Here is a 14,120-nt window from a genome sequence, read left to right as displayed (position 1 = left end):
GGTTATTGTTATGGGATTGCACGAAGTTTTTGCCGTGTTATTGTTACAATTGATATTTGCATATGTGGCATGATAAGGCAGGATATATATGTATATGTGGGTTGCGCATGTGGCGAGACAAAGTGGGAACATTGTTATGCACGTGTGGCGAGACAAGGCGGGCACTTACTTTATTATTGCACACGTGGTAAGACAAGGTGGGCTGTGTCAGGGATTGATTTTTGATGATTTATGATGGCCTGGGGGCATTCTTGTTGTTGATATTTGTGTAGTGGTACACTTATCTGTGTGAGCTTTATCTTGTGAAAGTTTTGAGAAAATATCCTACGTGATATCCGTTCTTTTTTTTCCTTAAGCTTATTTACTGGCATGGACTATGTTAGGATATTTGCACAAGCATACACGTAGTTAAGCACTCTTACCGGATAAGAGGGTTTTCTTGATATTGTTGAGCATAGATGCTCATCCTTGTTTACTTGCCTTCTATGTGAGAATGGCTCTATTGGCACGTGAGTCGTCAGTGCGATTATGAGGTATTATGAGGGCACAGGATGCGAAGTATTAGGGTTCAGGTATTGAGACCCGTGAGTTGTGATTTGTCCGAGGTTCGATACCTTGTGGAGTTTGTTGACTAAAACCTGATGTAAAAGCGATTGCAGTTACTGAGTTATTACTTGTCCTTGTTGTATTGTGATTCCAGATTTAGGTTGTGTCCCATTCACTTTTCTGTGTCATTTTTATGGTATCCCGCTTATACGTGATGTTTCCTTTCTTATTGCCATTACTGTATTGTGAGCCATATTACATAGTCTTTATGTAGATATCATATTTCTGTTTTTCATATACTTATACTTGTTCAGTTTATTAGACCAGTGGGTGTCTTGACTGTTCCTCGTCACTACTCCACTGAGGTTAGTCTTGATACTTACTGGGCACCGCTATGATATGCTCACTCTACACTTCTGCACATTTTTGTGTTGATCCAGGTATTTGTTCGTTAGCCGTTGTGTGGGCCGTTGCTGTGGAGACTCATGGTAAACCTGTTATTGCATTCGCAGGCTTCAGAGTCACCTTCAAGTTTTCGTTTGGCATTGTTTATTCTTAATTCTGGACATTTGTATTTAGAAGTTTTCTAGCAAACACTCTGTAGAGCTTATGACTTGTACTACCGGTTTTGAGAATTGAAAAAAAAAAATTTGGAAGTTTCTATTTCAAAGATTGTTAGATGTTATTTAATTACTGTTGTTATTTAATAAATGTTAGGCTTACTTAGTCCCTAAGATTAGGTGCCATCACGATACCCAACAGAGAAAAAATTGGTCCGTGACAAATTCGCTCACGGTAAAATTTCACATGGGTTCGATGTACTTTTATCTTCAACGCGTAGTCCAACATTTAGGGCCCGTTTGGACATAAAATTTGATGGAAGATTTTTCCAAAAAAAATTCACTTTTTTCGAAATCGGCGTTTGTTCATAAAATTTTCAATTTTCACTTGAAGATGCATTTTGAAAATTTTCGAAAATTTAAAAAACTGCAAAAAGTTATTTTTCAAAATTTTCACTCACAAAACTTCAAAAACAACCCAAATTGAAATTTATGTCCAAACACAACTCTAAATTTCAAATACCATTTTCACTTGAAAATTTTTTTTACCACTTTTTCGAATTTTACAATTCTTATGTCCAAACGCCTACTTAATGTGTGTCTTAAAGCATCTGGTTGCACGATTGCCGTGAGTAAGCTTACAAGAATAATTAAATTTTACTTAGTTACAAGCAAGAAATAATAATAAAGAAATGATTCATCTCCTACGTGAGAAAGACATGTATGATAATAAACTTTACTATTATTTTTCTTCATTCTTTTGTCTTGTCTTTTAATTTTCTAAAAATAGAAAAGAATTTCTTACAGATTTTTAATCTCGTACTCTATAAAAACATCCAACCCCTAATTGCAACGACTCAATAAAATCTTTCACAATCGCAAGAGAGATGGTTTGCTGATAGATCGGGGTAGGGGTGTACATAGACCGCGTTAGTGCATTTTTTATCAAAACAAAACCAAACCAACTATATCGATTTTGATTGGTTCGATTTGTCGAGTTTTTCGGTTTTTTTTTGTTAATTGAATATTATTTCAATCTTACTTTATTAAAGTTATATATAAGTGAATATATGTTTGGTAGAAATTGAAAAATGACAAACATATGATCTATTAAAAAATTCTTATGTGAGAAACCTTTTAGTAAATTATGGTAGTTATTTTCTTAGTCGTCTAACAATAATTTTTCATTGATGTACGCTTTCAAGGTTAACTGAATTTAATAATTAAATATAAAAATTAATATGATAACTAAATAATAATATATTATATTTAATTTTAAATTATTGAAATACTATTTCAAATTCGAAAAAGATATAAGAAATGTTGACATATGAATATGGAAGAACAAAGATTGACGCATTATTATTATTTCAATAACACTTGATAAGAAAATGATACAACTCATTATTTAAGGTAAACAAAAATAAATGAATTTCATAATTCTATTAAATATTACATCCCATGAGAGGATCTCAAATATTTCTAGACTAGGTAATTTGCTCGCGCTTCGCGCGTTCATGAATGACGTCATTCAATCTCATTCCTTTCACTATATTATCATACAATCTCACCAAAATGTAGTAATTACAATATAATTATCTGCAACAATCTAATTCAAAAGTCATAAATGTAATAACGTATGTAATATCTTTATATACACAAATATATACAGAGTCATTCTTAGATTCAAAAGTCATAAATGCAATAAAATTTATAAAAATTTTACCTACACAAATATATTCAAACTCATTCTTTGCATGAATGATCTAGGTAAAACTCCTTTATATATGTCAACTCTCAGTTGTACTTGTTTATTTGTAAAATATTTAATCCGCATTTATGATATTTTCCTATAACTTAAATATATGGAAACTCCATATTCTTTAGCAGAACCTGTAACAATCATAAACATAATGTTAATTGTGATAAGAAAATGTATAAAATAGATTTCTTGATAGTTATAATATTGCTGGAACTAAAAGTATTTTTCTTATCATTAGACTTCAGCTGTTGTGTTAAATGCATATGTCGATCTTCTAAGTAGAAGACAAAAGAGTAGAGCATATAAAATATAATATAGCAATATTCAATATTTAATCAAATGAAAATAAAAATTCTTTAAAATTTTGCCAAGGAAAAGTATATATTTCCTGATCATTTCAATGTCGCAGCTATATTTAATGCATATGTCATTTCAAGTAGAACATAAAAGTGTACAGAAGAAAGTACTAACATAGGAGGAAGTTGAACGATTATCTAATAGTAATTTATATGGTGACGTTGAAATCTAATATAGTCTAAACATCATAAAACTAAACTTTTTATAAACAACTTTTATAGATATTGTTGTCGAATGCGTGAGTTTTGGCAGGAGGAAAAGTAATAGGAAGTTGAACTACTATGTAATACTAAACTCCAAGCTATAATAAGAATCTAATATAGCCTAGGCTCCATAACACTAAATTATATATAAACCAACATTTATAGATATAAATTTTGTCTATACATATCAGGATTCTTCCGGTTGATGAGCCGAAAATAACTGCAGGTTCCATACTATTTTATGTATGAATTTTAACCGACCCTAAAATATATGTGACCAGAAGACATAAGAATGCATAAAAATAAAGTTAGGGATTTTGAAAATGACGAACCTGGACTGTTTAGTCAATACATTTCCGATAAAACTGACCTATATTACCAAGTGAAAAACAACATTATCATATGCCTCTAAATCATGTCATGAGATTTAGTTGTAAGTACATTATAATCTATCATTTTTCGTCAAGTTCATAATGATGAGAAAGATCTCAAATATGACTTAAGTGGTATCATACCGGCAAACAAAAGGATAAAAAGCTGACTGAACATCACATAAAGGTTGTTGGTTAAATAATATAGTGAGCAAATTGAATAAAAAACCTCGCAACAACCACTAAGATAGCCAAAGAAAGGTAGAAATATATCACATCATATATATATAGTAGTAAAAGATGGGATTTTATGTGGCGTGAATGAAACATGAGTAAGAGTAAACAACAATTGGTTATAACTAAGATGAAGAATAAGCGACATGACTTTTAAAGGAGTGAAAAAATAACAGTATCATATGCCTCTGAATCATGTCATGAGATTTAGTAGCAAGTACAAAAATAATCTATAATTTTTCTTCCAATTCCCAATGATGAAAAGGATCTCAATACGAAATTCGGAAGTATCATAGCGCGAACAAAAGGTATGTAAAAAGAACCACCATATTTCACATAGAGAGCACACTGGACATGACATAAAGGTTGTTAGTTAAATGGTATGGTGAGCAAATTGAATAAAGAACCTCACAGTAACCACTAAGATAGCCAAAGATGTCTTAACTCTTGGGTTTTCGTTATTGCTTGAATCTAAAAATAAAGGTAGAAATACATCACAATGCTTAGAAGTAATTAAAAGATGGGATTTGATGTGGTGTGAATGAAATAGGAAGAAGAGTAGAAAACGAATTTTTATAATTAAGATAAAGAGCTGCATGACTTTTAAAGGAGTAAAAAAGAGGGTATCTTTTGAAGGAAAAGAAAGGACACTTGCATATAGCAAAAAAGCAAGATATGAGATTTTTTGAAAAAGCCATAAGGCAGCTCGAACACAGACTGAATCAGCCACTGCAATGATTTGAAGAAGCCATATACATACAGTTCACTGCAAACCAGTTTCAAGATACTTTAACGTAACATAAAAAAGTAGAGCAGGGAAAGAGCAACCTCCTTAAAATAGTCTCATAGGGATCTAGTTACCCAAATAATGGTTTTACTTTTTTACATTTCCATCATCCATTTCTTTTTCTACAACTCGTGTGTTAAATGCATACATCGATCTTCAAGCATAACACTAAAAAGTAGAGAAGGGAAAGTGTAATAGCGGTAATATAGGCATAATTTATATTTAATAATGCTAATCTACCTAAACTAACCTTCCAATAATCTATATATCACTACATCATTGTTGTAGTCCATACAAGGGAGACACCTAATAGAAGTAAATAATTATTTAATAGGTGAATAATTATAGTATTTCAAAATATTATAAGATTTAATTATGATTTTTGAAAAAAATATTTACAGATTTAATTATGGATTACGATAAAAGCATAGTAGCATTGAATTTTTGTATTTTGCAAGTCAATTAGAATCTTTAGTTCCTTACTTATTAGTTAGAGAAACAATTATAGTATTCTAGAATATTTAAATACTTTTTTCTTGAGCTTTGCTCGAAAAGAAACTATTAGTAATAAAATAGTTTTTTCTCCATAACAACGACACAATTAGTATCAATTGTGGAAAAATGATAGTAGTGAAGAATAATCTTTGGATTTTTGAAAGTGCTTTAGAATCTGTACATCCTTAGTTATTTGATTAGAGTGGTAATATAGCAACAATCTATATTTAATAATGCTAATCTACCGAAACACAAAAGAGGTAAGCAGAACAAATATAATAATACTAATCTTCTAATAATTCTTTTATCACTACATCACTGTTATAGTCCATACAATGAAGACACTTTGTAGAAGTAAATAATTATTTAATCGGTGAATAATTATATTTCAGACTATTAAAAAATTCAATTATGATTTTTGGAAAAAAATATTTACAGATTTAATTATGGATTACGATAAAAGCGTAGTAGCATTGAATTTTTGTATTTTGGTAAGTTAATTAGAATCTTTAGTTCCTTACTTATTGGTTGGGAAACAATTATAGTATTCTAGATATTTAAAGACATTGTTCTGGAATTTTTCTCGAAAAAAATAATTACCAGTAATAAAACAGTTTTTTTCTCCATATCAACGACACAGTTAGTATCAATTGTGATAAATTTATAGTAGGGAAGAATCTTTGAATTTTTTAAAGTGCTTTAGAATCTTTACATCCTTAGTTATTGATTAGGGTAAAAAAATTATACTATCCAAGAATATAGACATTATAAGTTCTGATTTGGAGAGAAAACATAATATTGAAGAAGGTTTAAGCTGTACCTCAATCTTTTGACTGTGTTTTGGCATCCTTGTTTCTCCACACCTACACAATTAGATTAGGGTTCATAGATGTTAGTAAGAGTCAAATATGTAATAATAAAGCATAAATGATAAATAGCAAACTTTCGAAGGATTACAAATTATGGAGCGAATGCCCATTTTTCCTGAAATAGTGGGCGGGGATAATGTTCTTCGGATGCCTTGTGTAATCATAGAGAGAACGTTTTAATGTATTTGTTTCCACCAAATAAGGAATAAAATAAGAAGATAGATGTAGCTGAGTTTATAGAAATTAATTAACAGATATAGAGGTTTGGGGAAATTGAATAGGGAAGACGGAGTTGAAAGTTTACAATAGGTTTATTTGAGAAAAGAAGCGGTGCGGGAGGGCAATTGTATATGGTAAAAGGAATTGAAAGTTTAGAAAAGGTATAGTTGATGCGAAGAAGCGGCGTGGGAAGGAGCAGTTCGGTGTGTGAAGCGTTGTGGTTCTGTAATTTCAGGTTTAAATTGCCAAAAAACCTAAAGCGTAGAAAATGCAATTACTGCTATTTGGGAGTGCCACATCACCGGTTTTAGGGCCCTCAAATATATATATATAGATTATTTTAAAAAAAAAATCTATATAAAGCCTTAAAATAAATATAAAAGTTATATATTTATTGTTAGTTTGGTTCGGGGTTTTTTATACTCAAGACCAAACTAAATCAAATAAAATCTAATCAGATTTTTTATTCGATTTGGTGCGACTTTCCGTTTCGGTTTGAACCCCTAAATCCAGGGATAAGTCATTCAATTAGATCATGAATGTTTGGAATACTTAATATGCAAGCCAATTATTCCCTGAAGAAATCCTATTCTTCCTTATTATTTCTTTTTTTTTGTATTTATTAATTTTTATCTGAACTAAAATAATTGAAATAAAGTTCCAATAAATCTAGCAACCATACTTATTTAATGGAGATAAAAAAAATTATTCTTTAATTACGATTAAAAGATTAAAACTGCTCGTGAGCATATTTAAGGAACAAATTTTGACCTACTTCAAACAAGAGGGACCATTTTTTGGCATTTTCTCAAAGTATTGTCCACATATTAATAAACAAAAGAACAACGAAATCTCTTAAACCCTTCCCTAGCTCTCTTCCTTTCCTCCAGACCAAACTCCTTACTCTTCTTAAAACTCTTCTAAATATTTTTGTTTGGTCTTTAAACTCTTCTTAGTTCTCTTCCCACTTTCTTGATACAACTCTCAGCTACTTCCGCTGTGCTTAATATTGTTAGCAGCTTTCTGCTGTGTTGGTGCTGGCAAAGGTGAGTCCATGAGCTCGACTGTTTATTATATCTTTCCAATTTTTTTTCCTGGAGTTTTATTCATTTCCTATACTTGTTTATTTATTTCTTGATATAGAGGGTGTTTCTTGGACAGTGTCTGTAAATTTTCCTTGTGGGTTTTGTCTGAAATGGAAAATATGAAAATTACCTATAGTTGTTGATGCTCATTTTCTGCATAGAACCCGAAAAAACCTGCCTGCCCCTATTAAATCCTTCGAATAAAGAAACTTTTTTTAAAAAAAAATTACCCTTTGATTAGAGAATCAGTGGAAATAATTCATAAGTTTCTCTTTCCCGCATTTAGGTATGGTGATATGCTGAATAACTGAAAAGTTGAGCATTTTCTTATTCTGCAGTGAAGGTCATGCGTTATGCTACTTTCAGTTTTGGATGTTCATCAAATGAGAAGTGCTGTAGCAAAATTAAGAAGATAGCAGTTTTTCTTTCTCAAATTCCTAGGTATAGAAGATGGTACAGCAGCAGTAGTGCTGGACTTTCGTCGAGATTTTCCTCACACAACTCTCATCCAATTCTTCGATCTTGTGGCCTTCAGCATTGGTTCAAGAATTGGCAAGAATTGAGAAAGAATAAACTTACAGCTAGCACTTTTGGTCAAGCTGTTGGTTTTTTTCCTAAGCGCAGACCCCAACTCTGGTTGGAGAAAATTGGGGCAATTGAACCCTTCTCGGGTAATTTAGCTACGTGTTGGAGTAACATCAAAGAAGAGGAGGCTCTTGAGAGGTATAAGCTGATAACTGGAAATCCTGTCTCTTTTACTGATTTTCAGGTATATCAGGAAATGAAGAGGGAGGATGACTGGCTTGCAGCTTCCCCTGATGGCGTGGTTGACAAGTTTGTTTATCATTTGCCATCGAGAGGGGTTTTGGAGATTAAATGCCCTTTCTTCAATGGCGATATGAGTGCTGCAACTCCTTGGAAAAGAATTCCAATCTTTTATGTTCCACAAGCACAGGGTTTAATGGAAATATTGGATCGAGATTGGATGGACTTTTATGTTTGGACTACCAAAGGAAGCAGTTTGTTTAGGTTGCATCGTGACGAAGAATATTGGAAGCTCTTGAAGATTGCACTTTCTGACTTCTGGTGGAAGCACGTCCAGCCAGCAAAGGAGTTGTACAAGAGATCACAGATCAAAAATCCCCTTGTTGAACTAGGCTCCTATAAGCCAGAACCTCAGCATGAATTGTTCCGGTCTATCATCTATGAAAGCAGGCGTGTGCTTGACAATTCCGTGTTGCTTATGCGTGAAGTTGATGGAAAATTACAAAACTGAGATTCCTTTAGAAAGATTGCGGTGTTACTTCTTTTATTAGCATACTTGAACTCCAAAATTAATCAAGAGACGGGTTGGAAGATCACATGCATCGACATGGGCCAGTTGAGCAAATGAACTTCTTCAATAGCCAAAATGGAGGCAGATGTTAGGACAAAGTTGGCACAAACTCTTATGGAGATAAGGTACATTTTGGGTTTTGTTCTCTTTAATTTTTCTAAATCTTAATCTGCACTGACAACAGTAACCTGGTTTCTCTTTGCATATAAATTGGTCAGTTAAGTTGGAAATTGCTGTTGTCGACCCAATGACAACCTTCAAATAGGAGTGGGAAGCGGTGATTGCAGAATGAGAGTCCCATGTGTTGGTATAAGTTGTTCTTTTATGTGTCAAATTGTTTTGTTGAATTTTATTATCCATCTTAGTTGTTTTATTATCATTCTAAACACCCTCTTTTGATCTGTAAATCAAAATCTGATACCCGATTCCCAAAAAAGAGTTGAGTTTTATCTGGTTTATTTTCTATCTAAAGTATCAGAAGGATAAAAGAGGAATATACATTCCTGCTTGATGGAGCAATTATATGCTTGCGACAAAAATTCTATGCTTTTTCTTTTTCTTTGTCCCCCCCTTTTAGAGAGTGGTCGTGGTGGGTGTCATTCTTTGTAAGCACCGTAGCAGAAATGATGAATTCCTTTAGTTATTTAAATTCTTGGCTTTGCATGCCCTTACCAATTAATTTGATTCATGCGTTGTGGTGTCTCACCCTCTTGTTTGCGTTACTTTGTACATGATGTCCATTGCTCTCCATGCTACTGCAGATGATGGGTTCTATGCAGTCATATGTTATATTGCAGAGCATGCAAAATATTATGCTGCACTTATGTATAAGTAAGGAAGCTTGGTGAAGAAAACTATGTTGGGAGTTGAAATGTCTGGTATGCAATGCTTCTCTTACTCCCCCAGTATCTGGCTGCAGTGCTGGAGAAAGTCATTGAAGCTCAAGATTTGGCGCAGACATTGATTCAAAGTATTCAGATGCTGATGTTGATGACTATATGAGGTATGCTATTTACTAGATAGCCACCTAAACATTAAATCCTGCAGCCATTAGGTTGCATATATTTATAATCCCGAAATTTTCTCAATCATGTGGCAGGATCAAGTAATTAATCATTTAAACTCCATATTTCAGTTCTTGAAGTTCTTTTTAGGCAATTCACCAGACTTGTTGTGAGGCAAAATATTTATGTGGAGCCATGCTCCAAGTAGTTCGAAATGTGTGGAATAGTAAGATGGATGAATAGAACTTGGACAACATTCTGAAAGAATACATTGTAACAAAAACAGCCTTGAGCAGTATAGATAAAATAAGTAACAAAAATCTTTGCTTTTTTGAGGTTTAAAAAATGTACTAAGGTTTGAACTCCTCTACATGACATTTCTGCTACTTTAGTTCCTCCAAGCATGTATGAGTTTTCTAACCTCTATGGCATAGAAACAATTTTCCATGAAATGCACGCTTTTGAAAATTTTGAAGAGTAGTCGAGTTGATTAATCTTGCCATGATCTTTAGGTTCCACTGTTAGCTGTAGATTTCACTATATAGTCTTTAGGCTATGGCAAATTTTGAGTTCATGTGCTTCAATTGGGCTCTAGATACATATATCTTCCTTGAGTTTTGCATGTGGCATGTGAGGTGAGGTTTTGTTGAGTTCTTTTGCATCAATTATGGTCTAGAACTTGTCCCAAGTGTGTTTCGAGGCGAAATCCTAGGTTGCGCTTGGTTTAGAAAATATTTTTTGGCTTTCTTTGGACCGTTTGTGCCTTAAATTGTCTACTCTTTGCGTGATTACCTTAGTCACCCCCCTTGAGCCTTTAGCCTTGTCATGGCAACCACATTACAAGCCTTTCCCCTTTTGTGTTAACCTCTTTTGATGCCCCGACCTTCTTGAAGCTACAGTTTAGGCTTTTAGTCTAAGCTTTGGGGAGGAGATGGGAAAAATGTATTGTGGTAGTTGAATGGAGTTGATTTGAATGTAAAAGTGAAAACGAAGTGTGAATAAGAGTTGAAAAATAATGTGAGAAATAATACACGGGAAAAATATTATGTTATTGATGTGCCCTAACTATAATACAAGTACCTCTATTTATAACAATATACAATACCTACGATACTCCTATTCCATGTAGGACTATGCTTATTTACATAACACCTAACTAACTAACACTCCCCCTCAAGCCGGTGCATACAAATCATATGTACCGAGCTTGTTACGTATATAACTAATATGAGGACCAGTGAGGGACTTGGTGAAAATATATGCAAGCTGATCATTCGATTTCACAAACTTTGTAGCAATATCTCTTGAGAGTATCTTTTCTCTAACGAAGTGACAATTAATCTTAATGTGTTTAGTTCTCTCATGGAACACCAGATTTGATGCAATATGAAGGACAACTTGATTATCGCACACAAGTTACATCTGGCTGATTTCACTAAATTTCAACTCCTTGAGCAATTATTTGATCCAAACTAGCTCACATGTTACCATAGCCATTGCTCGATACTCTGCTTCTGCACTAGACCGAGCAACTTCATTCTGTTTCTTGCTCTTGCAAGATACCAAATCGCCTACTAAAACACAATATCTAGACGTAGAACGTCTATCTGAGGGTGATCCTGCCCAATCAACATCTGAGTATCCAACGATCTACTCTTGGCCTCGATCCTTAAACGATAACCCTTTTCCTGGAGTCGATTTTCAACTGTTTGGGATGCGAGAACAGATGAGTCAAGTGTCTGTGATGAGATCATTGGGTGACTTGGTGCTGTAGCAAGGCGAAGTAATCTAGAGAACAATTCATCGACTGTAGGGACAGTCGGACTAGCTAAAATCTAGTCACGCACTGAATCAAGGTCATTAGGAAGTCCAGCGAGTGTTAGAACTAGAAACATCTTTTGTCGTTGCTCTTGTTGCTTTTCAACACTAACATAAACTGGCATCAACTTCTCAAATTCCTCCATAACTGCATGTACTTGTCCCAAAGTAAGTCGACATATCCAATTCCTGTTTTTTCAAATTCGTCATCCGCGATTTCACATCGTAGAAACGAGATATGTCATTAGTGTATAAAGTACGAGCCTTTTCCCATACTAAATGACATGCCTGGAATGGACGAAACAAATACATCAATTTGGAATCAATAGATCGCCATAAGATACTACGAAGCATGCTTAAAGACATTTTTTATATGTCACTTGATTTTATTAATGTTGTGGGCGACCTCATTCCTTATAAAAAAAAAATGGACTGCAGTGCTGGAGAAAGTCATGGAAGCCGAAGATTTTGCAGATTCTAGCACCGACACGGATTCAGATAATTCAGATGTTGATGTAGATGACCATATGAGGTTTGCTATTTACTCAATCACCACCTTAACACTAAATCTTACAGTCATTTGGTTGCATATTTTTAGGAGTTAATCACAATTTTTTGTCAATTATTTTTGGGTAATCAAATCATTTAGAGTCACTTTTTTCAGTTAGTGCAATTCATTTTAGTCAATTCACCAGCTTGATGTGTGGCAAAATATCGATAGTTCGGAACGCGTGGAAGAGTACGTGAGACTGTCCCGGTCGAGGGTGCGGTGCATTGCAACATCCTTGTTACCCTATTGCAAAACCCTAATGAGGCTTGCAAATGCTGAATAATAATCGTTGTAGCTTACCAAAATCTCTTTTGTGTTCCTTTATGTGTTCCTACCAAGGCAAAACACAGTGTTAGCATCAGGTTCCAATGACCTAGAGCCCGCTTCGATATCCAAACTAGTAATGCTCGTAGACAGCTGAAGCTACAGGAAAAGTGTAACATAGTATTAAAAGTGTACACGAGTAAGCTCATATAGCCTAGAAATGATGTGCTGATATATCCTGTGGTAGATATAATCTACACACACATTAAAAAAAAAAAGGAAAAGGAAAATGCAATGTAGAGGCTTACATAAGTTGCTCCAGTTGGTACCTCTTGGACAAGCGAGGAGGGAGTCTTCTTCCCAGATGAATAAACGGTGTCAATACCAAGCCTCACTGGTATGTTTAAACACTGATACCGTGTCCTAGATGGCTCGTCGTGGGATGAATGCTCAATCTTAGGTGTGTTACTCGACCATGTAACTCTTGATATCTGATCCTCGCTCATCACCCTAGCTCCCTTGATTCCCTAGCTAGGATGAATCTGATCTATTGGGCTCATATACCAGCCTCAATGCCAATATTTAAGGATTGTGTGAGTTGTGACTTCTGTTTACTCAACTCCTGTATGTGAAGCGTCAAAAGATCCAACACAATTTATGTGGCATTATGTGTTTATAGTCACTTTTACTCTTGTGGCTTTACTTAAAATCATCGCGGAGAAATTATTTTTGCATATAGTATTTCCATTGTATCTAGTTGTGTTAATGATGCTCAGTTACAACTTACATGCATTAATATTTGGCCTCCAATGTATGTCTAGATAATGGGATCGCTGATATACTGATGGAATCAGATTCACTTTTGGTGATAAATATGGCAACATGGAAAGAGCCAGGTTTCATGGAGATGAAAGCATAATGTGCAAGCCATTCAAGAGATGATGGAGCTGATTAATGCACACTTACATCATACTTTTTGAGAGCAGTGGAATTTTTTGTTGATAGGTGTCAAAATATATAAAAGTAAACATACCAGGAAATTAAGGGGAGTCAATACATAGTATATTTACATATAATTTATTTTTTTACCTAGCTACACAGTGTATTTTTCCAGCGAATGGGTGTCCCCTTCCTATAAGGTGGATGTGCCACTGTTTGAGAGGGGAACCTAATTGCTGACAGTTTTTTATCAACATGACAAAAACCATGGTGAAATAATTTATTTATTTTTTTGGAAGGGAAAAAAAAATTCTCCTATGTTTTTTTTGGAAGGAAAAACTACACTAGCAACAAGTACCTTCTTTTCGAGTTAAGAAATAATACAAGAAGGTGCCAATCCTAAATGAATGAAGTATATACAGAGATTCAGTTTGTGAAGGAAAACTCTCACTTTTGTTTTGTTGTAACACACATGGAAATAGGAGTACGTCCTACACTTGGGACCCGTTTGGTTGGGGCTGTGGAAAGAATTAGTCATGGTATAAAATTCAGCATTTTCCCTGACTGGTAGAGGGAATTACTCGTTGTATAAGTTCACCATGTTTTCATTCATTGTTTGGTTGCTATTTTTATTTTCCCGATACCTGCATATAAGTTAGGTGGGAATCTATGTATTATTTGATGTGGATTAAAATGTGAAATAAGAATACGGGTATTAGCA

General features: G+C 34.0%; 1 protein-coding gene across 3 annotated transcripts; it reads left to right on the top strand.

The window, feature by feature from the left end:
• Nucleotides 1-7,255: 7,255 nt before the first annotated feature.
• Nucleotides 7,256-13,822, top strand: LOC104096135 (uncharacterized). Of its 3 annotated transcripts, none has more exons than XM_070175132.1 (6): nucleotides 7,256-7,449; nucleotides 7,827-8,949; nucleotides 9,043-9,131; nucleotides 9,622-9,827; nucleotides 12,085-12,178; nucleotides 13,282-13,822. In XM_070175132.1, exon 2 carries the CDS (start codon nucleotides 7,835-7,837, stop codon nucleotides 8,762-8,764), a length of 930 nt encoding a protein of 309 aa, XP_070031233.1. In that variant the 5' UTR covers nucleotides 7,256-7,449; nucleotides 7,827-7,834; the 3' UTR covers nucleotides 8,765-8,949; nucleotides 9,043-9,131; nucleotides 9,622-9,827; nucleotides 12,085-12,178; nucleotides 13,282-13,822. The 3 variants fall into 3 exon arrangements, with proteins under 3 accessions (XP_070031233.1, XP_070031232.1, XP_070031234.1); XM_070175131.1 differs by having other exon boundaries at nucleotides 9,586-9,827; XM_070175133.1 differs by lacking the exon at nucleotides 12,085-12,178 and having other exon boundaries at nucleotides 9,586-9,827.
• The last annotated feature ends 298 nt before the right edge of the window (nucleotides 13,823-14,120 follow it).

The sequence above is a fragment of the Nicotiana tomentosiformis genome, chromosome 5 (genome assembly GCF_000390325.3).
Source record: "Nicotiana tomentosiformis chromosome 5, ASM39032v3, whole genome shotgun sequence".
NCBI classification, from domain to species: domain Eukaryota; kingdom Viridiplantae; phylum Streptophyta; class Magnoliopsida; order Solanales; family Solanaceae; genus Nicotiana; species Nicotiana tomentosiformis.
Note: the sequence above shows the minus strand (reverse complement) of the source record. Positions and strands in the feature narration are given on the sequence as shown.

Bases quoted from the DNA above. Each gene is read 5' to 3' on its own strand.
- LOC104096135 (XM_070175132.1), top strand. From the start codon at position 7,835: ATGCGTTATGCTACTTTCAGTTTTGGATGTTCATCAAATGAGAAGTGC.